The 26,489-nt window shown below is 40.2% G+C and overlaps 1 protein-coding gene across 1 annotated transcript in view; it reads right to left on the bottom strand.

Annotated features, from left to right (window-relative positions):
• Positions 1–18,666: 18,666 nt before the first annotated feature.
• Positions 18,667–26,489, bottom strand: part of vrk1 (VRK serine/threonine kinase 1) — a 67,547-nt gene continuing 59,724 nt past the window's right edge. Inside the window, exons 12-13 of the mRNA XM_078562170.1 lie at positions 23,549–23,642; positions 18,667–19,534 (exon numbers count right to left, since the gene is read on the bottom strand). Of these exons, the coding sequence (XP_078418296.1) occupies positions 19,416–19,534; positions 23,549–23,642 (213 nt within the window). The 3' untranslated portion in view covers positions 18,667–19,415. The remainder of the gene's footprint in view (positions 19,535–23,548; positions 23,643–26,489) is intronic.

Below are 26,489 nucleotides of genomic sequence, written 5' to 3' on the forward strand. Positions count from 1 at the left end.
CCATTTTCACAGTTCTAACTTAAAACATTCAGCATTCAAATTGATAGAAGTTTTTGGTGCAGTATGTGATAAATATTATAAGCCATTTTCTCACCAATGTGTAGGAATGCACACAGGCAGATTTACCTGTCCGGTGTTCATTTGCCATGTGCACACATTGTGCTCATGTGTACAGGTACCGTCCTCCTTTAAATCTCGGCCTCCTGGCAGCATACTGCACATGTTAACTGTGAATATGCACTTGAAAGAATTTAAAGTAGCCTGTTTTGCCTGTTTTGCATGACTTCTCCCTAAATCACAGCCACAGCACTTGTGTAGTTTAATCATGGAGTCTGCTTTCTTTCAAATTTTAATTGTTGCACAACATGTCCATTGTAGAGCTAAGTCAAAGCATAGGTTAAAAAACTTCATGTTAAAAACAATATTGTAAGTGAAACTTGGTTCTTTTCTGCTGGGTAAGAATTTTACCTTGCACACTTGTGAGAATAATAGGCGTAACCGCATTCAGCCTGTGTAGGAAATTCATTTCAATATCTGAATTCTCTCATCATTAGTACGAAAAATTATAGCAGGCAAACATACACGTACATCCCTGTTGCTGACCACTGGTATAGCCCTGTGAATATATAGTACTACTATTTTTGTATGACGGGAAAAGCTCATAAACAGATGTCTAGTTTGGCTATCCATTCAATGGCCCCTGAGATGCTGAGTGGAGAAATGAGGTGCCTCCTGGAACAAATGTTAGTTGGCAGGTTCAAATACAAAATCAAAATACTGCAGATGCTGGAAATCTGAAATAAAAATGGAAAATATTAGAAATACTTAGCAGGTCAGGCGGCATCTATAGAGGGAGAAATAGAGGTAATTGCCTGAATTTTCACACTGGCAGAGGTCTAAATCAAGAAATCTCATCCCCAAACCTGGTCTCCAACATTTTCGCAGGGGATGAATGGGGACAGGTCCTAAGTAGCACATCTATGGTTCACAGAGGCAGCTGCCTATATAACTCAGCAACTCCTCCACTCAAGTGTGCTTTTTGTGAGGTAGGGTCCTGAAACCTGAAGTGTGCAGAATAAACCTGATAGGAACATATCTCAACCTTGTGGGTTCATTTGGATATCTAGGGTACCCTTTTGAAGATGTAAGATATCCCTTTGGATATGATCCTGGGACACATTTGGGAGAGGTAAGGCATATCGGGAGAAGTAAGGTACCTTTTTGAGTAGATCAAGTGCCCTTTGAAATTGCTAAAGTTGACATGATCATGTATAAAAACTCATTAGAACCGTCAAACCTGTCAAAGAACTTTCCAAGTTGTCAAGAAACTGTCCAAGCTGTCAAAGGACTGTCAAAACTCATTGGAACTGTCAAAACAGTCAAGGGATTTAACTCTGCTAAGCTTTAATTTTAAAAAAAATGTGTGGGATTTAAAAAAAAATAGTGCCTGCTATTTCACTCTGTCTGTTGACAAAAGCCTAAGGGTTATCATTATAGGATTTGTGCTGCATGACTGATTTTATAACCGAACATTAAGAAAATGGGGTGTCTGTTAAGTGAACAGTTTGATTGACAGATCCAAGTGGTTATAGAATAGGAATGTTTGTTTTCATAAGAGATTAGTTGAAGGAATCTCAATGTATTGAATGTTTCTTTAAATACTTTTTAAAAATAGATCCCAAGATAGTGGAATGGAGTTAAAAGAGCAAAAATGTAGGCAAATTTCTGAGTGCAAAAGCAATAGAGCAGTAATATTTGGTGACTTCACCTACCCTAATATCAATTGGGATATGAACAGTGTGAAGGGCACAGAGGGCACAAAATCCTTGAACTGCGTTCAAGAGAACTTTTTCAGCCAGCATGTAACAACAAGATGGGATGCAATTCTAGATTTAGTCTTAGGAAATGAAGCTGGGCAAGTGGATAAAGTAGCAGTGGGGAACCATTTTGGAGGTAGTGACCATAATAGAGTTAGATTTAGCATCATTATGGAAAAAGACAAAGATAGAACAGGAGTAAAAGTTCTAAGTTGGGGGAAACAAATTTTACAAAGCTGAGAGGTGAACTGGCAAAAGTGGACTGGATACAGCTATTAGAGGGGAAAACAGTGTCAAATCAGTGGGAGGTATTTAAAAGCAAGGTTTTACGGGCACAGTGTAGACAAGTTCCCACAAAGAAAAAGGGTGGTACTGCCAAATGTAGAGCCCCTGGTTATCCAGAAGCATACAGGGTAAGATAAAGCAGAAAAAGAGAGCTTATGACAGTCACAAAAAAGCTTAATACAATAGAAAGCCTGGAGGCATATAGAAAGTACAGGAGTGAAGTAAAAAAGGAAATTAAGGAAGCAAAGAGAGGACATGAAAAAATATTGGCAGGTAAACTATAAGAAAACCCAAAGATGTTTTAGCAGTACCTTAAGAGCAAGAGAAATCCTGAGGAAAGTGTAGGGCCTATCAGAGATGTACATGGTAACTTGTGCATCGATGCTGAAGATGTGGACAGGGTTCTCAATGAGTACTTTGTCTCTGTCTTCACAAAGGGGAGGGATGATGCAGACATTCTAGTTAAAGAGGAGGAGTGTGAAATATTAGATACAATAAGAATAGTGAGAGAGGAAATACTGGAAGGACTGGCATCCTTGAAAGTGGATAAATCACCAGGGCCAGATGGATTAAATTCCGGGTTGTTAAAGGGAGGACATAGCGGATGCTCTGAGGATCATTTTCCAATCCTGACTAGATGCAAGTGAGGTACCAGAGGATAGGAGGTCTGCGAATGTTGTACCAATATTTAGAAAGGGTACGAGGGATAGGTCAGAAAATTATAGGTCAGTCAGTCTGACTTCGGTGGTGGGAAAATTATTGGAATAAATTCTGGGAGACAGGATAAACTGTCACTTAGGAAGGAATGGATTAATCAGGGATAGTCAGCAATGTTAGGGGAGGATCATGTCTTACTAACGTAACAGAATTTTTTGAGGAAGTAACAAGGAGGATTGATGAGGGTAGAGTTATGGATGTTGTCTACATGGATTTTAGTAATGCAGTTGACAAGGCCCTGCATGGCAGACTGGTCAGAAAAGTCAGATCCCATGGGATACAAGGGAAGATGGTGGGTTGGATCCAAAATTGGCTTGGTGACAGGAAATAAGGTTAATGGCCGATGGATGTTTTTGGGAGTGGAAAGTGGTTTCCAGTGGTGTTCCACAGGGCTCAGTGTTGGGGCCCTTGCTGTTTGTCATATATATTAATGATTTAGGCTTAAATGTGGGAGGCATAATTGGGAAATTTGTAGATGACACAAAAATTGGCCGTGTAGTTGATAGTGAAGAGGATTGCTGCTGTTTCTAGAATGATATCAATGATTTGGTTGAGTGGGTGGAAAAGTGACAAATGGTATTCAATTGAGAGAAGTGTGAGGTAATGCATTTGGGGAGGGCAAACAAAGCAAGGGAATATTCAATAAATGGTATGATATCGAGAGGGGTAGAGGAAGTAAGAGACCTTGGAGTGCATAGCCACAGGTCCCTGAAGGTGGCAGGAACGTGGATAAGGTGGTTAAAAAATAGCATATGGAGTGTTTTCCTTTATTGGGTGAGGTATTGAATACAAAAGTAGGGATGTAATGCTGGAACTGTATAAAATGCTGGTTAGGTCACAGCTGGAATCTTGTGCACAGTTTTGGTCACTACATTACAGGAAGGACATAATTGCTCTGGAGAGAGTGCAGAGGAGATTCACAAGAATGTTGCCAGAGCTTGAAAATTGCAGCTGTGAAGAAAGCTTGGATAGACTAGGGTTGTCTTCCTTTGCACAGAGAAGGCTGAGGCCTAACTGAGGTGTACAAAATTATGATGGGCCTAGATAAGGTAGGCAGGAAAGACCTGTTTCCCCTAGCTGAGGGGTCAATTACCAGGGTGCATAGATTTAATGTGATTGGTAGAAGGATTAGAGGGGACACAAGGAAAAACATTTTCACCCAGACAGTGGTGGGTGTCTGGAATTCACTGCCTAAATTGGTGGTTGAGGCTGAAATGCTCAACTCATTTAAAAGATTCTCTTCTCTGTAGCTTTGAAGAAGGGTCATACAGACTCAAAACGTCAACTCTGTTTTTCTCCCTCCACAGATGCTGTCAGACCTGCTGATTTATTCCAATATTTTCTGTTTGTTTCAGATTTCCAGCATCTGCAGTATTTTGCTTTTATCATTTAAAAGATACCTGGATATGCACCTGAAGTGCTGTAACCTGTAAGCTACTGACCTGGTGCTGGAAAGTGGGATTAAAATGAGCGACTAGCTTCTTTTTAATCTTTTTATGGTCAGCGCAGGCATGATGGGCTGAGTGGCCTCTTTCTGCGCTGTAACTTTTCTATGGTTCTATAGTAACATCACCTATAGATACATAGCTTTATTTTATGTCACTGTGACTCCTGAGGTTTGCCCATGGTGGGTACATGGCATGAAGGGGACAAGGGAAAAGGGTGTTCTGTGGGGGGGCCATGGGATGGCATGAGTTGACACTAAGTTGGCATAGGGGCTAAAAAGGGCCATGGGGATGAATAGGGAACATGGGTTGCTATAGGGGGTGTGAGGAGCATGGGGGGTAGGGTGGGTGAAGGTACATAGGGTGCCATGGAGGGAGGTGGTGGGCATGAGGTGGCATGTATTGGCATGGATGGGGCATGCAGAATGTGTGGGTTGGTGAGGGATGAGGACTGTTTTTTGTTTTAATTATTTCTAAAACAAATTAAATGTAGTGCCGATGCACCAAGGCAGGCCTTCCGCCAAGCCCACTTCCACATGTGGCAGACTTCATATTTGTTCCGGGTGGGCCTGACTTCTAATCCAACCCTCTAGAACGAAAATCTGACCTTCCAGGCCTTTCTTTCCCGGGATGGGTTGGTGGAGCCGGGAAATGTCCCATCTCTGCACCCCCGGCCCAGGAGGAAAATCGGGCCAATGTTTCAGGTTGATGATGACCCTTCATCAGAATTATGGCAGATTCAAGTGACATGTCCAATGATGGCCACAATCACACGTACAGTCACCCTTCATCTTCCACTTATGGAACAGGTGGCTGCATTGAATGTGTGCTGCGTGGACTTAGTTAAGCGCTGTCCCCTGGCTTTGAGGGAGATCAAAGTCAGGGACCTCTACTGTTGGGTCAGTGATGTAGTGTTGGCTCTTTAAGCTGCAAATGTCCCAAGGTTTCATCCATCTGGATACTTGCTTGTTACCAGTTGTATGAACATTGGCTGTTGTTTCCAAGAACAGCTGACATGATTTTAAGCACTTTTATGGTGGATTTTTTTCAAGTAATATATGTGTGTACGTTAGAAAAAACAACATATGGAGAATTTGGTTCTTTTCTGCTGGGTGGGAATTTTACATTGTACACACATCAGAATAATAGCCATAACTGTATTCTATAATCTGCACACACACATATATATATATTATGGTGCGTGTTTGTGTATGTGGATTATAGATATATTTTGATGAATTATATATATATATAGGTTATAAAGGACCAGTGACTGCCACAATTAGATTATATTTTGAGACCATTAAGTGTTTGGGATGCAAGTGAAGTCCATTTTCTCACGATGTATTGGTCAACATAATTTGATGACTAGTTAATGCAGCTCACAAGTTCTTCTGGCTAAGACCAGAATGAAGGGAAAAATATTTATTCTCAAGACAGCTGTCCTGGATCCAATTATTTATCAGGCCTGATGAAGGGTGTACATTCACTTAAGATGCATATTGGGACCAAGAGCCGAGCTGGAGCCCTTATGGGCTAAGCCCTTTATCAAGTAATATAATTCCCATTCACAAAAAAAAAATGGAATACAGATATAACTGATGCTCACGGTCCAATGTTACTGGGCTAGATCCATTGTCTAATGGCTCCTGCAGGTAATGTAGCAAACTGGAATACATCACAAGAAAAAACATCAAGGTTCTAAATCAGCCATCAAGGGTGGCAACTGTTTCACTTCTGAAAGGAAAAAATGTGAAGAGTCAACTTATATGAAGATGCAATGGGTGCAAAGACCTGCAGATTGAACCCTTCAGTCAGTTTCAGGATGGAAAAGGTTAAGTTCCCTACCTCTAAAGCAGACAGGAGAGGACAGGAGAGCTGGCCTGTCAGGTAATATAGTGCACATCTGTAAGAAGGTTAAGAACCATGGCCATTTAGGACTGAGATGAGAAAATATTTCTTCACTCAGAGGGTGGTCAAACTGTGGAATTCTCTACCACAGAAGGTTTGGAGGCCAGATCCCTGAGTATATTCAAGAAAGAAATTGATAATTTTTTGGATATAAGGGGCATCAAGGGGTACAGAGAGAAAGCAGTAATATGGCGTTGAAATAGAGGATCAGCCATGATCATATTGAGTGGCAGAGCAGGCTCGAAGGGCCGAATGACCTACTCCTGCTCCTAGTTTCTATGTTTCTTTAACCAGTTTGGTGCTATTAAGAATGAATTCACAACTAATTACGGAACAGGATTTAAATTTCATTAAACTAAATAAAATAACTTTTATTGGACTTTACAGAAAGCTATGAAAATCACACACAGAGGACTGTGTATTTTACAAACTAATACTTGTCATACATGATGCTGAAGGAAAGAAAGACATTTTAATAACACTTTAGGGAGACAGAACAATTATCAGTATGGTTTTGGACATACTGAAATGGGCATCAATTTCTTTCCATAAAAGCAAAAAACCTGCCTGTGCCAACACTAATGGATATTGGCTCCCAAAACTGATACTGAACATTTGTAATGGCATTATGGATGTGGCATTTAACCCTCTCTTGCCTACTTCAAGGGAACTCGAATAAGGATCAACTTCCTTCCATCAGATGTTCCCCTCCTCGCTAATCAAAAAAGCGTTATGTGTGGGAGGAATTTTAAAACACGTGGAACTGGAAAAAATTCACTTCCTATTTACATTATAACATTCCATTGATGAAATTATCAATATTAAATAACAGAGGATTACATTTCTTCTCTTAACAACTTATTTACATATGAGGGAGGAATAAAGGTTTTGCTCTGGCAGCACAAATACAATCGAGTTTCTCCAATGATTTACCAAGTTAATTCAGTAAGTAGTTAACATCTTGGGATCAGTAACTGGATTCTGCTATAGCTGATCTCCTCTGAGATGGGAACAAGTGTGCTGCAGTTGGCCTTGGCAGCCCTGGCTTATTGCAGGGTAAATTAGCCACAGTCCAACCTTCTGATCACTATTCCATATCCCCTGCTGTGCGGGCATGGGGTGAGAAAAGTATCAGCCTCAACTCTGTTGCCGACGGCCGTGGTCATATAGCCCTTTGTCAAGCCCAGGTTCAGGCTTTTTCTTGAATAATGGTAATTTTGTAAGGCTCCATTTGCCACTCTCCTTAGACTTGAGCTCAACAAAACTCTGCTGCCTGTATCCTAACTCACACCAAGTCCTGTTCCCCCACCACCTGCCCTCACTGACCTGCATTGGCTTGCAGTTCCATAGCCCCTCAATTTAAATTTCATTCTTGATTTTTAAAATCCATGGCCTCATCTCTCCCTCCCTCCCTCTGAAATCTCTGTATTCCTCCAATTCTGGTTTCTTCTGCCGTCGTCAGCCGCCAAGGCCCTGAGCTTTGGGATTCCCTCGCTAAACCTGTCCACCCCTCTAGCTCTCTTCTCCTTTAAGGTGCTCCTTCAAACCTACCACTTTGCCCAAATTTTTGGTCATGCCTTCTAAGGTCTCAAGCAGTTTGGTGTCAAATTTTGCTTGATAACGTCCTGTGAAATGCGTTTAAGTTCAAGGGGCTATATAAATGCAAATTGTTGCTGAGGTAGCGGACAACAGTCAGCACTCCTGGGGCCCAACCTGAGTAAGAAAATGGGAGAGGCACATTGGAATAAAATTACAAGAAAATAAATATTTATTATGTTATCAATAAAAATATAAATAGTGCCATTTTGCGGGGGGCAGGTGGGGAGGGGTGGGGTGGCAGGGGTGGTGCTATGAGCTCTCTGACAATATACAATCTATTTCAGTGACAAAAGACTGGATGACTCTCCACATTTATACTGAGTGTGAAAAATAATAACCCAAATAATCAGTTTGCATAATATAATCAGATGTTTTTAATTGCAAACGTCAATTGTTAAATGACCATTTAAATAAGGTGGATCAGAACATGATGTAGTTGAGAAATGGCTGAAAATATGATCATGGGAATTACCCTGTACGACCTTAAAAAAAAGTCTGTGTTGGCCAACGTAAAAGGGATACTACATACTTAATAGCTGTTTCTTGAATAAACTGGAAAAAAATTGAGCCTGTCATTTTTGGACATGGTCTAGAAATGTTCACACAGTCCCTGGAGGATTTAATTATTGCATCTTCTCAGTCAGTCCAATTCGATTGAACCAAAAAGGTCATTCAGCACAGTCCATTTCTGTTAGAGTAAAGAGTGACTGAACCTTGGCACTCCATTTATCCTCCACTCTCTGCCATCAAGAGATAAAACAATATAAAGTGATGTACCTGACAAGAGAGAGAGCCTGGATTCCAGCTTATGAGAACGTAGTCAATGCTATCAGACTCAAGGTCACATAATTTTTCACCCTGCTTTCGAACTGCACTATCAAGATGTAATTTCATCAATATTCTTCCCAGTAAATTATCTGTCGACAGAACACTACATAACTGCTTTTTCAAGTCTTCAATCTAGCCAAATGGTTCGTGCACAACACATGGCTAGACTTGTGACAGGAAAAAAAAGAGAGGATTCAGTCAACATGTCATTCAGGCAATAATAAATGAGAATGCATGGTTGATAAGCATGCATTCAATCAATAAAAAAAATTCTATTAAACTATCCTCGAATGATCAGAGCTACACAGGGCTAGCAGGTCCAGGAAGTGTTTTCTTAAAGTCTGGACCTATGGCAACTTAACATTCAAATAGGCCAGTTAAAAAACACAGGAGGTAAACTATTGTGCTGCAGTGCCTGATTTCTGCCAGTAGAGAAAATAACAAACTACACTCGAGGCTATAGCCTAATGCTGACTGAGTAGGTGTTCCACGTTTATTATGAGATTCTGGCTGACATTTAGGTGATTGTATTGCACAATTCTGGCCATTTTTGCGTTCAGGAATATAGCTGACTGTCATTAGCTTCTTCTACAGCTTTGCATAAATCTTGTAGCAAATTAATTCCAAAAGAAAACTTCAAAGCAACAAAAATAAACCTGCTGATTCTTTGATCAGGAGTTCACCTTTCCATCATGAATAATAGACTGAGATCTTCAGATGAAAAGTACATTCTTTTTGTCAAACTGTTTGCAACTTTAGTGACCTGTGAAACACAGTTGGCTATAATTTGTCTTGCCCGGCATCTCACTAGACTTGCTCTTACATGCTTAGATTTCCTTTTAACGTTTTGCATGGCAAGTTGCTGAAAGCATCAGGTGCTGACATCACAACAAGGGAAACAGGGCATCTGGGACGTGAATAAACAGCGGAAGCAACTGTACATTGCCTTAACCAGATTGAAGGATTGTGAAATCAACTGCTCAAGGACTGAGAAGCAACTATAAGTTAGAATGGGTGAAATGGGTCCCCTTATTTAAGAAGGGGTGCACTTGCATTGGAGCCAGTTCAGGGAAGGTTCACTAGCTTGATTCCTAGGATGAAGGGGCTACCTTATGAGGAAAGGTTGAGCAGGTTAGGTTCATGCTCAATGGAGTTTAGAAGAAGGTGAGGTGATCTTATTGAAACATAAAAGATTCTTAGGGGGCTTGACAGGATAGATGCTGAGAGGATGTTGACCCTCATAAGGGAATAAGAACTAGGGGGCACAGTTTCAAAATAAGGGATCTCTCATTTAAGATGGAGATGAGGAGGTGTTTCTTTTCTCAGTTGGTTGTTCATCTTTGGAATTCTTTTCCCCATCAAGTGGGAGAGGCTGCATTGTTGAATAGATTCAGGTCTGAATTAGATAGATTTTTAATCTATAAGCAGAGTCAAGGGTTATGGGGACAGATAGGCAAGTGGATTTAAGGCCACAATCAGATCAACCGTGAGTGATGGAGCAGGCTCAAGAGGCCAAATGGTCTACTCCTGCTCCTATTCCTTATGTTCTTATGCACAGAACTAAAGAGAAGCAAAGAAAAATTTGATTGAGAAAGAGAGAAAAAGTAAAAGATAACATTTTAAAATGCCCAATTAATCTGAAGTAATAGCTAATTTCCCATACTAGAGGGGTTGATTAGCAGTAATTACCACTTAACACATTGTAAAAAGGTTTTTTAGACTTGACGACAATCTAAACTTTTGCAAATGCTACAGCAACTGCAGGCGGCAAAAAAACGCGGTTAAAAGTGAGTTGCTCTTCATTATTACCTTCATGAAAACAATATCTTGCTGTATGGGCTCAACATTGAAATGCATAAGTTTAACTTGTATCTACTACGCAAGTACAGGAACTTCACAGAGTTAATGGCCTGGATTTTGCAATGGCAATGATGGCAAAGCTGTCAGCGTTTGGCATCATTACTCCACTGAACACTGACAGCAACTTTGGAGTCCGCACGTGGGCAGAATACCACAGAAATCCAGAAGTTGCTGTCAGTGATTATATGCACCTCCAGAGGGTGTGCTGTTGAGGTCCAATCAGAATACAATCCCTAAGCAATCAGTGAATTGGTGTAAGCTTCACTTTTATGCTGTTAGTCTCACTGTGAAAACCCTTGAAAAGGCTGCAGTATTGAATGAAATGGGTTTTTAACATAATTACTGCTAAATACCAACACTAAGCTAAGTTCATATTTATAGAATGTCAAATGTTCTTGTTCTAATTAAAAATTAAAAAGAAATAAAGTTTAATATTTTAGCTTCTACTTTAATCCAATTTATTTCACTAACTGAAAATTTAAATTAAAAGTGAAGGATAATGTTTTTCATTTCCTGGTTTGCTGTCTGTGAGAATACTTCAATATGATTGGCTGCTTACCAATTGCTTGACAGCAGGAGATCCCCTTCACCTACCGCCACATTTAAACTGCTGTCAGGGAAAAGGAAATCCACATTGGAGATTTCTAGATCTTTCTGAGCAGCTTTGAGGTCGATCAAGATTTATTGCTTGCTGTTGATCACAAAATCTAGCACTATGCATTTTAATGTTGACCCCAGACAGCGAGATGTCATTTTCACAAAGATAGCAGTGAAGAGCAAGTCACATTTGGCTGCATATTTTTCCCTTGCCTAAAGTTGCTATAGCATTTGAAAACACTGGCAAGTGCCACTCACCTCACTCTTGCTTTAGACAGAAAATTAGTCAAGTATTTTACCACAAATTGCTTAAACCAATATTTCCTGTCATATCTTAATCAACACATCCTTTTTTTTTGTAGTATGCAGTCAATTCATTTAAGTATACAGGGCATTTAAACTTTTTTGGGCAGCTGTTTATGGCCTGCATGGGAACTTTCAGGTTGCTCTGCAGCCATGCTGCTTAGAGGATAGGGACATACAAAGATCCTCTAAGTTACAACTATTTGTCATTACCATGTGGTGGGTGAGCTTATGGCGTGACAGAAGTTTGCCAGCCTCCTCCATAGGCATCCAAAGTACATGCCTGAAACACACATTAGGACCTTTGCTTGAGAAATCTTAGGCGGTGGTGGGGGGTTGGGGCCTAATATGTATTTGAGGCCCCCTTTGCAAAATTCAATTGCGTAGTTATAGAAGTATTGAGTCTGCATGCTGCAATCAGTTTTGCTGGGTGCTTAGCAACTGAAGGCCTTAAAAGTGGTCACTGGAGGTTGCTATCAGAAAGTTAAGTTACAGCTTTTGTTTTTAAAAAAGAAACACCTTATTGTGGAGCAGGAGGAGTAATCCTTAATTCTTTGTTTTCAAGCTGTCAATACACTTAAGGAGGCAACATAAACCAGTGGTCTAGGCGTAAAATTCTGTTTAAGAAGCTTTGGTGAAGGACAAGTAAAAGCCCCCAATAATTTTAAGAAACTTTTCGTTTAAAAAAAATCATGGGGGTGAAATTCATTTTAACGCAAAATGGGTGCTGTGTAACCAGCCGTCTTTTACATTCAAAATCATAGAAAATGGCTGCCGATTTGCTGTCACCCAGACCATGCTGCCACCCATGATGACTTTCACCACCCCTTTGTTTCTTCCTTTTTACGTATATCATGCTAAAACACAAATGATACATTTAAATAAACTGAAGGCTTTTAAACTCAAAGCCTTTGCTGTTCTCTTGCAGTTATCTCTTAGGGATTTGCTGTTTTCATCAGCAGCTATATTTGACTTTTTATACCTGACATTGGACTTTCACTTGACTTTGTCCCAAGGCAAAACAACAACAACCCACCATCTGTCATTGGCTGGTCCAATGGAGGCTTTCTCAGGCCAAATTTAATATTGTGTGGTCAGAATTGGCAGGGAGATTGCAATTTTGTTTAATTAGGGACTCGGAAACCTATTATTTGATCCCTATCTAGCAGATGGCAGGCTGCTATTCCATTCCCTGCTCTCTGCACAATCTGGTCAGTCAAGATGGAAAATGGGATACTCATATCAGACCACCTTTAACTCTGGCCAAATTACACTTGCATTTCTGGTGTTCATTAGGTTGTGGGTCGATAGAACTGCACGATGGTACTATTTTAGCTTTGCATCTGTTGAGACAGCCAATCATGCCAGCAACACAGGCTCAGAAGCAACTTCAGGTAACTGAATCATAACATCCCAGTGAGAGCAATTTTTCTTAATATCTTCATTAAATCAGCATCCTTTCCTCAGTATACTGACGTGCTCCCCTTAAAGAATCAGTGTTTCAGTGAAATTTGCTACCCACTGTCATTTCAAAAATCCCAATTCCTTTCAATCAAGCCTCTTTTGAAAAATGAAAATGATTGTCCTGCATGACCCATCTAGTCTGTTTTAAATATAAACTGTGACATGGTAACATTAGCGTAAAGTGGATGGCCCCACCCTATAGCTGCAAATAAAAAGAAGCTAATTTTGAAGTCTGAGCAACCTTATCCAAGAGGTTCAGTGACACAATCAGCGAACTTGGAGGTGACCATTTAAAGTCACACTCAGCTATTGTTGGTGCGTGGACTTGACACACAGATCATGAGGGGGAACAGTGGTTTGCCACCAGTGGGGAATAGAGGAAACGGGAGAAAGGAAAAAAAAAAATTCTGCCTGTGTGTTAAAAACTGTTAATGATGTAGGATGAGTACAAAATAGTAAATATAGTCATACCAGTTACTATAGGTAACATAGGAATAGGGGAAGGTTATTCAGCCCTTCAAGACTGTCCTGCACCTAATGCATAAGCAGAACTTACCTCAGTATAACAAAAAGCTGGGTTTTAATATCTCCACACTTTCAGTTTGTAACATTTGACTTTCTTTGTCACAGGAAATGATTGTTGCACAAATATTAAGTATTTTCTCCCTCCCCACCCCGTACCCAAAGATCATCAAGCAGTCTGTTGAGTTTGTCACACTCCTATTAACACTTAGAAACAAGTGTGTACAGTAACAACCTCCCAGTGATAAAATGTACTCAGTTGAAATTACTAGGGTATTAAGTTTAAGTTCCAGCAATCTATTCAGTAACCACCTAAACATTTCACAAATAAAGTAATCTGGAGCCAAGTTCCCTCTAAGCTGCGTGCCTGCGCAGCCATGCACCAATTTAATGCCACACACATGGCATGTGGAGAGTATTTTGCTGCTCTGCCAATCGATGCTTCATGAAGCTGTGACGCCACACGTGGCTAGATTGCCACTGGTGCCTGATCCCGCTCGATGAAACTGGCCAAGCCACGTTGCAACAGCTGATTGGCTGGCAGCCCGCCCAATGACAGTGCAGGGAGAGAGAGAGAGAGAGAGACTCATGGTGGAAGTGGGAGATGGTGGAAAGTGAGCTGCCATTTGAGGAGTCAAGGAGTCTATCTGACTCATTGGTGAGGGTCTGTGACCGCGTTTCTGAGATGCAATTTGATGTAATTATTTATCTGATGTTGATCTGATTATTACTGATGTTAACCCAGCAGAAATTTGAGGATTTTCAGAATCAACTGTGCTCAGGAGGCAATGAGCTGCAGCCAGGGAGCAGGAAGTAGGTTATTGAGAGCTGTTCCATTATTAAGGGCTGGTAAGTGTTAGTAAGAGGATTTTTGGGCCAGTTAGGTTCACATAACAAAATTCAGGTGAGGGGATTCATTCATTATAGGTATTGACAAAATACATGTTGAGTTTGTTGATGATGTGTGCCCTTAATAAAGGTGTCACTAGCATTATTTGAATTGCAAACATGCATGTGTCAATTAATTAACATAAAACCGCTTACCAAATTTCAGGCTCAAGTTATTAACACAGCATCTCCAACATACTAAACCACATTACAAACATGTGCACTTTCATATCTGGCCAGAAACAGCTAGACAACTCAGTCTGGCTCTCAAAATAAGCTATTTTATTCAATGTATTGTACGGCTCACAATGGAATAAGGTGGTTTAAGCAAAATAAACTGAGCATACTATGATAATCACAGCTCATTTGCATTTGAAGTGCTGATGCATTTATCAGCACATTTTATGCAAGTCCCTTTCCCTATCTATATGTATCAGCAGTACATCAGGAAGCATGAAAAGTAAGCAGCAGAATAATCTTGGCAAAAATGTGTCAAATTCATGTTACTCATGTGATGAATATCTAGTTCATGGTTCATGTCAATATTTTAGAGGTAATGTTTAGTTCTGGGAAGATTATTGTTATAAGGTATGGTAACTAAAATGCTGGGCTTTAGAGGTTTCCAGAACAGCCAAAAGAAAATAGCAGCTCCGAAGGTTACCTGTTTGTTTAAGAGTCAGAATGGAAGAGATGGAACCAAAAACAGGTGAGCTTACTTAGCTGGAGAACAGGTGACGTGATGTCTTCGCTGCTTGCAAAGAAGTGCATTCCAGAGAGATGTTTTTTGGGAGTTAGAACTGAATTAGTTTAAAAGCATTCGGCGAACCCTGAAAGGCTGTGTCCTCCTGGAGATGGGTGGAGCTTAAGAAGGTTCTTTGATTTCAATTTATCTGAGTGCTGTGCAGCAGGGGAAGAGGCTCCATACCGAAAAGGTGCCGCTGTAAGCAGGCTCCAGGCAGTTATGGATCAGAAAAGCCCTAGGGGCCTTTCAGGGCAGCTAGGACCTCGTGTGGTTTGCAGAGAAGCCCTGGGAGCTGTTAGCAGGGTTCAAGCAGTTGGGGCTCGAAGAAACCATGGGAGCCATTTATACCTCAGTGCAGCCAGGAGACTGGAGTTCAGAGAAACCCAGGGACAGTGGCAACTTAGTGAAGCTAGCAGTTTAAGAAAGAGTTTGACTTATGCTGGTAATTAGAGGTGGGAGTGCAGCTTTGTGAATCCTATGGAACTCAGTCTCAGAAGAGATTGAACCGTCAGGAGGTGAAGTCATTGAGACAGTCCAAGTCCGCAATGTTGGAGGCAATTCAGAGGCTAGATCTTCGAAAGTGAGTTGAAATCCCTCATGAGTGAGAGAATCTTAACGTGATTCTATGACTCTCAGTGGTCACTAACGTCTGGGTGGGTTACTGAGAAATCCATGGTATCTGTCTTGATTGTATATGGTGTGGTGTGTTCGACCACAATTTGCCTATTAATTCATATTTACCTCATGTTAATGCTGAATATTGTAATTATTGTAGATTGTTTTACTTCTCGGACTTTGTAAAGTTTGTTTAAAATTGTGGAATCCTGTAGCTTTATTCTCCTAATAGGTAACTGGGATTTCAAACTTTGTCTACTTTAAACAAAAGGTTACTGGTCCCGAACCAGATCCATGACACTCGACTCACTTGTTCCAACCTTAAACCACTTGTGGCAACACCATCTTGTAAGGGTCAAGGGAAGGGGAGCAGTGGAAAAATTTCTTGTGTGCTACTTGAAGCAAAATTGTAAACGTATCCTTTGGAAGTAGCTTATAAATTTCACTGAAAATAAACAGAGAGGAAATCTTCCTCCATAGATAGAGCATTCCCAAAAACAGATTGCAGCAGATATGATGTTTCAGTGATGAGTTTTAGTTATTATAATTTGAGCCAACGAGCGAATATCAAACAAGGAAAAAAAATCGACAACAACTTTGAACTCGTCACTGTTAGAACTAACCTTATCAAAATTAGAATGTTTCAGTGAACCACAAAGTACAATTGTTCGTTTTAAAGTGCAGATAAAGAGATCAGCTCTCTTAATAAGAATATTGCTCCTGCAACAATAAATGTCACTTCATTTTTTCATGCCTGTGCACAGAGATTAGAAACTGTACAAAATGTGCATGTGCACAAAATATCAATAAGAATAACATTCGATTGTCAAGTCTTGAGCACAATTTCCTATAGGAGCAGAATAAAGATTAACCCCACATCCTCATTTTCGTTTAACAAGAGTATGGCATCAAACTTACTTTCTTCTCTCCTGGTGGTGGGTGGGGGGGGGTTTCAATCCCTTTTAAAGTAATATGGTCCCTAACTGTCAGGGTAGAGAAGCAAGAGGCAATAACAAGCATCTCAAGGTTAGTAATGGCCATAATGTTGAACAGTCAGAGCAATTTGGATGCCATCACAATCAATGAATCCTCAGGTTTGTAACAGTGCTGCTTTTAAGAGTTTAGTGATTTCAGAAACAACTTTTTTTGTTGTTGGGTAGCACTTTGACAATGCTGTTTTATAAGTTGTACACGTATATATCATAGTTTGGATACTGCTAATTGGAACTTGATATCGAATGGTTTGGAGTCTGAAACAGCGTGTGTTTTAAATTCAAATTGTTTTAAAAAGAAGCAGTCTCAGCTTCAGCCATCTAACCTTCCTGAGTCAAGAGACAAAGTGATAGTAAAAGTGGCGCCATCCAAATCAGGATTGATGAGCCGTTGGATAGGACCTCACATGGTCCTAATGGCCAGTGATACCTTTGTATGTTTAAACACGCCAGGAGGAAGTAGATGGAAGCACAGGTCACAGATTAAACCATACGACTCGCATTGTTTCTGCCAACAGGAGGGCCAGCAGATCTCTCAATTATTTTGTTTCGGGTAAACAATTAAAGCAATGGCAGGTGCCTTATTGAACGCTTCAGTGGTCTTTGGATCTGCTGTTACTTAAAGTATATTACACAATGGGTAAATTTGGTAATGATGTCAAATAAGAGGTACGTCCTAGGGTCAACTGCGTAAGCACCACCTCCAGAGAAGGGGAACAAAGTCAACATCTATAGTATTTAATTTGGCCCATCCTGTTCCAAGCCTAGATGAACATCACTAAGGTGACCATCAAAGCTGTAAGAGAGCTACAAATTGATGAGGGATGTAAATAGAGCCAAGGACTTGATGTGGGCGACCCTGTCGGCTGAGATGTGAGCTGAGATCCCAGATGGGATGTGTCCACCTGGGTCAGATGTAATCTGTCCAGGGGCCAACAGGAGCGATTGATGTGGAGAATGAAGAGTTAATATGATTTTTGAGACACATACAATTAGAGGTTTTCTCTGGATGTATTTTTCCACTACAACCTTTGGCCTACACATCTGGCCTGTTTTTCTATATGTTTTTTGCTAGAGATGAAGTTACTGCAGTTGATATGCTCGAACTGTTCTCTGTTTTTCCATGTTTATACTTTTCCACTAGCTTGCTTTTCTGTGGGTATGTGACTGGATGTGCTCACCAGGGAAAGATGAGGGCCATAAGATAAAATAAAGATAAAATAAGATTGGGCACGTGGCCAGATGAATCTGTACTGTGTATAAATAAATGCTACTGTAACTGCTTTTTTGAGAGACTCTGGAGTTTGAATCTCTCCCCTGCATGCTTATAATAAACCTTCCCACTTTCAGCTTACTCTGGACTTAGTGGTTTTTATCCACACCAGTTTGCTTCTCACAGAATCACAGAGTGCAGAAGAGGCCCTTCGGCCCATCGAGTCCACACCGACACGTGAGAAACACCTGACCTACCTACCTAATCCCATTTACCAGCACTTGGCCCATAGCCTTGAATGTTATAACGTGCCAAGTGCTCATCCAGGTACTTTTAAAAGGATGTGAGGCAACCCGCCTCCACCACTCTCCCAGGCAGCGTGTTCCAGACTGTCACCGCCCTCTGTAAAAAAGCTTTTCCTCACATCCCTCCTAAACCTCCTGCCCCTCACCTTGAACTTGTGTCCCTTCGTGACTGACCCTTCAACTAAGGGGAACAGCTGCTCCCTATCCAACCTGTCCATGCCCCTCATAATCTTGTACACCTCAACTTGCAAATATGAAATGTAACTCTGATTTCCTGCCACAATAAAAGTGTGGTTTGTTTTTGTAAATACAATTTGGTGTCAATCTGTAAAATAATAACACCCATCTTGTGCTCAGACTCCTGCAAGTTTTTAAAGCTTTGAGAATACACGTAACTCAACAAATTACTACAATGCAATCAGTTCCCACACTGCCACCATAACTCAGAGCTTGGATGCCTGGCCAGGTAATGTGCAATATAAAGTTGAAAGAAAATACCGTTTGCACTTAAACAAGGTCATCAGTAAATAGGATACACACAATACAGTCTGGCCTAAAGAATATTTTCATTGAAAGGTCCTTTATTTTGTTAAGAACATTTAACCAGTTGCTTTTTACAAACAGCTTAAGAATTAAGTCATACTCTCAAGTAATCAGAAAGTAAGATAAATAAATGTTTAAATATTCATATCGCTCAAGTAATGCAATAATTCAAATTTGTCAACTTTACAATATTACATTTCTTCTTTAAAAATAACAAGTTCAAAGTAATCTCCAGGCTACAAACTATAATAAGGAATGATGAATTCTTCCAGGTTTCACCACCTAAAATAACCTGCTATCCTGCGGCATGCTAAACCATAGCCCGATATCCTGGGAAATCATGAGCGTGAGCAGATACTATTCCATAGTGCAAAGCACAAGAGCCGAGACCATTTATCCATTTAACAAAACTTACTTTCTTTTGCTTTCTCCTCAAAAAAATAGGGCATTTAACATTTGTCAAACCTTGCCATTTTACATGTTGGAACATGATGATATTGTATATTAGTCTGTTTGTTCAGAAAACTGAAAAGCAGCAGAAAGATACCAACAACTCACGTCTGCATTGTGTATAAAGGGAATCAAACTTTTAATGTTTCAATTTTTATTTCAGCAACACAGAGGCACAACACATAAAACCCAATATAAAAATGCTAGAAATCATTTTTCTAAAAAAAGAGACCAATTTTCAGAACAACTTCATTCTAAAGAATCAGACTTTAATAAAAAGTAAAGAAGCTGAGGACAATCGTAATAGGATTGTTTCTTTTTAACATTTACTTAGATGTTTTCTTTTCCCAGGACCTGTCAAGACTGAGGGAGAAGTCTGAGTGCCCATTTCAACGAACTCTACTTTCTTCAAATTCCTTTTTGCTGTCGGCTTCTTGGCTTTAAATAGAAAGATATTACACCTTACTGAGGAGATAAATATGACTGTAGATTTGTCATTAACCTAGCTATTTTGCTGCTGCTCTTTCTCACCTTGCAGAACAAAATAACTGGTTACATTGAGTTCTACGGTGGACAGGAACAGTTGAAACAAATTAAAAGTAGAGCTGGTCGGCAAGACAAAAGTAAAATATTGACAAATGAAATTAAACAAGGTGGAAAGGAAGAAAACATTTATAGGTCATATAAAAATATATAGAATATAAGGAGATTGGTTTCTTCATTGGTCAAGAGTTTAAAACTTCAATAGAAAGAATTTTCCGGTTGGCGGGCGAGGGCAGGGCCCACTCGCCGATGTGTAAAATGACGCACGGTGATGTTGGGCGAGCGTCTCGACATCACCGCGTGTCATTTAGATTTTCAGTTCAGCGGGCGGGCAGCCAACTCGGCTGCACACCTGCCGAGCTGTCAAAGACTTATTAAAAACTGATTGATATAATTAAGTGAGCTGCCCGTCCAACCTCAAGGTTGGCGGGGGGGCAGGTGAAGAACCCAGGCGGCCTTCGCATTTTTCATGGAATCTCATCCATGGGCGGGATGAGGTTTCATAAGTTTTTAAAAATTCAATAAAAATTATTTTAGAAAATTCATTGACATGTCCCAGCTCATGTGACACTATCACATGAGGGGACATGTTTTAAAAGTTTTTAATTACTTTATTCAGATGTTTAAAAGTTAAACAAATCTCCCCGAGGCGCCTCTGTGCCTCAGGAAGATTTCTGCGCATGCGCGCAAAACAGCGCAGGCCCGGACTCAGGGAATTCCCTCCTGCCCGCACAGGGAGCGCTCAGTGCTTCCGGGTGAGTGTCACACTGGGCGGGCCTTAATTGGCCCACCCACGTAAAATGGTGGCGCAGACCTGATCGGGGGCGCCAATCGTGTTCGCGCTCGCTCCCACCCGCCTGCCCCTGCACAACCCCACTGATGGGGGTAAAATTCAGCCCAGCACATCAAAACAGAATGTTAGAATTTGCCAAGGACATTGGCCCAGATTTTGTGACAAAACTGTCAATGCCACTGTCAATAGTCCTTTGAAACTGACAGCAATTTCTGGAGTCCACACGTGCACAGTTAAATACAGTTAAACTTGAATTCTAGAAGTTGCTGAGAGTAATTCTATGTTTTTCCAGAGGGTGCGCTATTGAGGCTCTCCTGCCCCCACCCTAGACAAACATATTGAACTGACGAGAACCTCCACTCTTACACTGTTAATCTCGTTACAAAAACCCTTGACAGTCACACTTTGGTGTACGAGGTGTAACTGAGATTTTAATGGCACACTAAGTTCAAACTTACTGCTAAAAAGCTTCACTCATCCTGAAAAATATTATTTTATTTGAGAATGTCATTTGTCTCCATCATAAGTAATTCCATATATTTTTTACAATACTAAAATTTATTTTGAAGTTTATGATAGTTTAGCTTCTATGACAATCCCAAACATTTATTTTGCTGTAAAATTTAAAAATTAAAAATGAAGAATTTCAGTGATTTTTACTTCCCGGATTTCTCTCCATGATAACATTTCCATGGTGATTGGCTGCTTAGCCTGCTTTGCTGGACGCCTGAGGGGCCCTGTGATTTGGGACCAGATTCAAACTGACGTCGGAGAAAGGGCAAGTTAGATCTTTGTGGGCAACTTCAAGATCAGTGGCAAATGCCATTGACCACTAACTGCAAAATCCAGCCCACTATTCTTCTGTTCTTTCAATTACTTTTGTGAAAATTGGCGCAGTTCAAAGATTTTTTTAAAAATGAAGGTGAGTGGAAATTCTAATGGTGAGAATGAGACTTGCACTTTCTAGAACCTTACCTAGCTCTTGATGACAGTTTGTCATTCTGCAGGGCATAAAAAATACAATGCATGGTTTTAAGTTGTGGATGTTTAACTTTACAGTTCTGCAGATTAAATCACTGACTATATACTTCACATTTAAAAAAAAATAGGTGCTAGCATATTCTCCTACTTCTAATAGTCCTTCATGCTCAATTGTCTATTGTTTCATATTTAGCATTCATACACGCAATTTGAGTGAGGACCCACCAAGTTTTTTTGTTAATAATGCTGATCTTATTGGCTACTGGAGGCTTTTTAAACTTGTAAGGTCCTCACCACACATACCTCTAAGTACCACACAATCCATATACAATTGCACATACAACCTAACCTCTAATGAGCTATAATGCAAAGGTTTAAACCTCGTTAAATTCAATATGAACCTTAACAAAAATGCATGCCTTGACTCCACAACAGTTTATTATAATTTTGTGGATGGGCACAGTTCCAAAACTGTTTCCTACTTTATGTTCAGTGTTTAATTTTGTAATGTAATTAATGCTGGACTTTCTCCACAGCTGGAAACTGTGCGCAAACATTCAAAAATTGCCATACAGTAAAGACAGAAAACAAAATATCAACATCAATAAGTTTAAGATCTCAATTTGGACATGGGAAAATTTACTAAACAGTAATAAATACATATATCCATGCATGGCAAGTTACATTCTATACAAATAAATATAGAGTCATAATGACACAGGGGGTGGCCATTTGGCCCATAGAGTCCATGCCAGGTCTCTACAGCAATGTCAGTCAGTCCTTGCACCCACTCTATCCCCATAGTGCTGTCATTTCCCTCAATGCCTATCCAATTTCCATTTGAAGCTATTCATTGCCTCCACTTCCACCACTCTCCTAGGCAGCAAGTTCCAGGTCATTACAAGTTGTTGTATGAAGAGAAGTTCTTCCTCACATCTCCCCTTTATCTCTTGCCCAAAACATTAAGTCTGTGTTCCCTTGACCTTGTACCAGCTTTTCTTTGGCTACCTTAGTTAAATCTGTCATAATCTTGTACACCCCTATCAGATCTCCCGTCAGCCTCTTTTAAGCCAAGGGTAACAATCACAGCTTTTCCAACCTCTGAAGGGCCCTCACATCCTTCCTAAAGTGTGATGGCCAGAAATGGATGCAATACTCTAGTTGTGGACTAACCAGAGCTTTATAAAGGTTCACGATAACTTACCTGCTTTTGTACTCAATACTTCTACTTATACGTATAACATTAAAGATCACTGCTTTCTCCAGATATACAATGTTACAAAGTACTTGCTAACCAGGACATTAAAGCACCAACAACGATGCCAATGATGAATATCAATATAGGTAATACTTTAACTCTGTAATTCCTAGCAGAAAAGGTATCATAACCAGGGGACCCAGACAGGTAAGTGTGCTTTAACAGAAGGCGTATCACATGACCCACCCTATCTTGTGCACTACTGTTCCTTTATATAATTGATGACTCTTCAAAAAAATCTAACTGCACCTTTACACGAAGCGCTCAGTGAAATATTTACAAATAGGCTGCCAGTATGTGTAAATATTACAGCAAAAATAAATGGTAGCAAAAGACTGGTAGGCTCCCTCAATTACCTCTTCTGGTTATTTTTTTTTAAATAAAAGCAACTCAAGCTTTGAAAAGGGTTTTAAATGTTTAACTACTACACTCATAAATGTGCTGGTCTAACAGTTTGCTATATCTTCAATTTATTGCTAATTTGCATGCTACAGGACTACGTTACCAGTAATATCAGTTAATGGGTGGAGGAGGCTACACTTTTAACCTGCAATTAAAGCCAATAGAAAAGTTATAGATTTCTACTCCAAAAAAACTAGTTTTATGACAATGCAAGAATCAGAGGAAAGGGAGAAAATCATTTTCCCTTCAGCCATGTTTTTTCTTCTTGTCGCGTTACAAGAAAAGCATCACAAGCAACCACCAGGGAAAAATAGATAGAACTTCATGTTACATTCTTAGGGACCGTTTCCTACCCCGATTGCAGCAGAAAACTGAGCATGAAGAATCAGTTGAGATGCCCAGCTGGCAGTTCAAAAGGGGCACGCACACATTCTTGGCTAGCCCAACACCCAAATCTGGATGTAGCTGCTCTTACCTCTTGGTGATTTTCGTGTTCTTTTTCCCCCTTTTACTTCAGAATCTGAGGTGCTGCCCTCAAGATCATCATTCTGCTTTGAAGCACGCCGTTTCTTTAAAAAAAAGTGAAAGGCATTGGTGGAGATCAATTATTGTCAGCAATATTTTCGCCACTGTCCTTATGAAATAAAAGAAGCAATTAGACAAGATCAAAAGAACAGGCTGGAAAGGGACTGCATAAACTATTTTCTAGAAAAGGTAGTATAGGTTCCAAGATTTTGAAAGTAGTAACACAAGATGGAGTCTTGGGTAGTGTAGCTTGGTTGGGACAATGACCTTTCTTCGAGAGAGAGCAGGGTTTTACACTGTTTTTACACTGAAGTCATAATGATGAAAGTCTCCTTCATCTTCTGCTAACAAAAATAGCTACCTATGCTGTTCAAGAAGGTTAAGTAGTACATGTATTAGTAAAAGCTCCACAGCACAAAACTGTCCATCACACATTGATTTTCCGATTCAACTCAATAGGCCACGCGGCTTCCTGCTGCAGGAGATTCACAATAGCATACTAAATGATAAACAGGCGCATTGATGGGTAGATTGAAAGAGGTTTTACACCCTAGTACTAAAGCTACCCCTGATCAAAATATGATGAAGGCCAAGAATATTTAAAATTTAAAGATTGCTCCATTAAGCTAAATAACTATAAATAGTAGGGCAGTTGTGTAGCAGTATTTTACTTCAAACCAAAAGTAAAACCCAAAAAATGAAACTGGAAATGATCTGGTTGGATCAGGAAAGGTTGGAGCAGATAGAAACGACAGAATGAGAAGGCTATTTGGCTTGGGCATCAAGGGCATCAAGGGTGGGAACCTGGCAAATAAGCCACATGCCTGCTAAGGAGCAGCAGCAAGCAGACTCAGCCAATTTTAACAGCTGGGCCTCTTTAGCAACCCGTTTGCCAACTTCCTGGCCAAAATGGCTGGAAATTTGGTAGGAAGAGGCTACCGCCAGTATATGGGATCCTGGGCTTTGTAAATAGAGGCATGAGTACAAAAGCAAGGAAGTTATGATGAACCCTTGTAAAACACTAATTCAGCCTCAAATGGAGTATTTTGTCCAATCCTGGGCACCACACTTTAGAAAAAATGTGAGGGCTTTAGAGAGGGTGAAGAAAAGATGAATAAGAATGGTTCCAGGGATGAGGAACTTCAGTGACAAGGACAGATCAGAGAAACAGGGGCTGTTCTTCTTAGAGAAGGTTGATGAGATTTGATAGAGGTTTTAAAAATCACGGAAGGTTTGGGCAGAGTAGACAGGGGGAAACTGTTTCTATTGGCAGAAGGATCAGGAACCAGAGGGCACCTGATTTAAGGCAAATGGCAAAAGAAGCAAAGCCGACATGAAGGAAAACATTTTTTTTGAAAACACAGCGAGTGGTTAGGATCTGCTGAGAAGATAGTGGAGGCAGATTCAATTGTAGCTTTTATAAAATATAGAAGCAATTTAATTACAACTTCTGTAAACTCCTATAATATTTGATATTTTATAGCACACAATCCAAGTTATGCAAGCTTGGGATAGGAATTCATGCATCAATCTGTAAATCATCAAAGATTGACCGTTTAAGTGTGGTTTCTTGACAACAATTTGTGATTATATAGTGTCTTTAATGTAGTGAAACATTCCAAGGTGCTTCACAGATGGGGTAATTAAACAAAATTTTATACTGAGCCACATATGAGATATTAGAGCAGATACTAAATGCCTGGTCAAAGAGGTAGGTTTTAAGGAAGAAAGAGAGGCAGAGAAATTGAGATGTTTAGGGGGGTGGAATTCCAGTGCTTAGGCAGCTGAAGGTATAACCAACAGTGGAGTGATTTAATTCAGGGAGGTGCATGAGGGTAAAATTGGAGGAGTGCAGAGATCTGAAGGTGGTAGGGTGAAGGTTACAGAGTTATAAAGGGGTGAGATCACAGGGGGGCTTAAAAGCCAGGATGAGTACTTTAAACTCACGGTATTGCTGGGCTGAAAGCCAATATAGGTCAGTGAGCACATGGGAATGGGACTTGGAGCCTGTTAGGATACAGACAGCAGAGTTTTGGATGAGGTTAAGTGTACCTAGCGTGGAAGATGGGATGCCGGCCAGGAGAGTATTGGAATAGTCACATCTAGAGATATCAAAGGCATGGATGAAGGTTTTAGCAGTTCAACAGTCCCGCTGCACAATGTCATATACTGGCATCACAAAGTTTTGGATAGGGCAATGACAGAGACTGAGTTGAGTCAGTGAGGTGAAAACATTTAAGTTTCAACTGCTCTAGCTCAGACTGCAGGAGGGAGCTTTGTACATAAAGTATGGTCTACAATTAAAGAATGAAGACAATCTACAGTAGGTATGTTCATCCAAAAATCCTTCCCCGTAACGATGAATTGAGCCAAATTCAGGTGTCCTCACAGACATGCAAAAGGCACTGCTCACAGACTTTTGGCTCGTACAGATGATGAAATTAAGATTTGATGGTAATTTGCTGCATTGATATAGCTTTAATTATTTTAGAAACCACTGGTACATCAAGTGTCTTAGAGGTGACCTCACTCGCGTAGCAGCAGTTTTGCTGTACTATCTTTGTACCAAACTTGTCAAAATGTGCACTTTGATTGAAGCTAAACGGCTAATTCTTTGCAAAGTCCAAAGAAAACTGCTGTAACATCATGAATAAACTGAACTTTTACTGGTGGTTCAAAACCAATTGGAATATTATGATCTTGAGTTTGATCTTTAGTATTGCTTTCAAATTAAGAAACTGGTAGGTTTGCTTTCAACTACATCGAAAACTAAGCTCTACTAATTTATACATTTTTTGTCCGCCAAAGTAGAAGTGGCAAAAGCTAAAATTCAGCGTATCAATTTCTCAAATTAAGAGAAGCTTGGGCTCAATTTCTGGCAAGAATTTGGA

This window comes from Cetorhinus maximus, chromosome 18 (assembly GCF_964194155.1).
Source record: "Cetorhinus maximus chromosome 18, sCetMax3.hap1.1, whole genome shotgun sequence".
Classification (NCBI taxonomy): domain Eukaryota; kingdom Metazoa; phylum Chordata; class Chondrichthyes; order Lamniformes; family Cetorhinidae; genus Cetorhinus; species Cetorhinus maximus.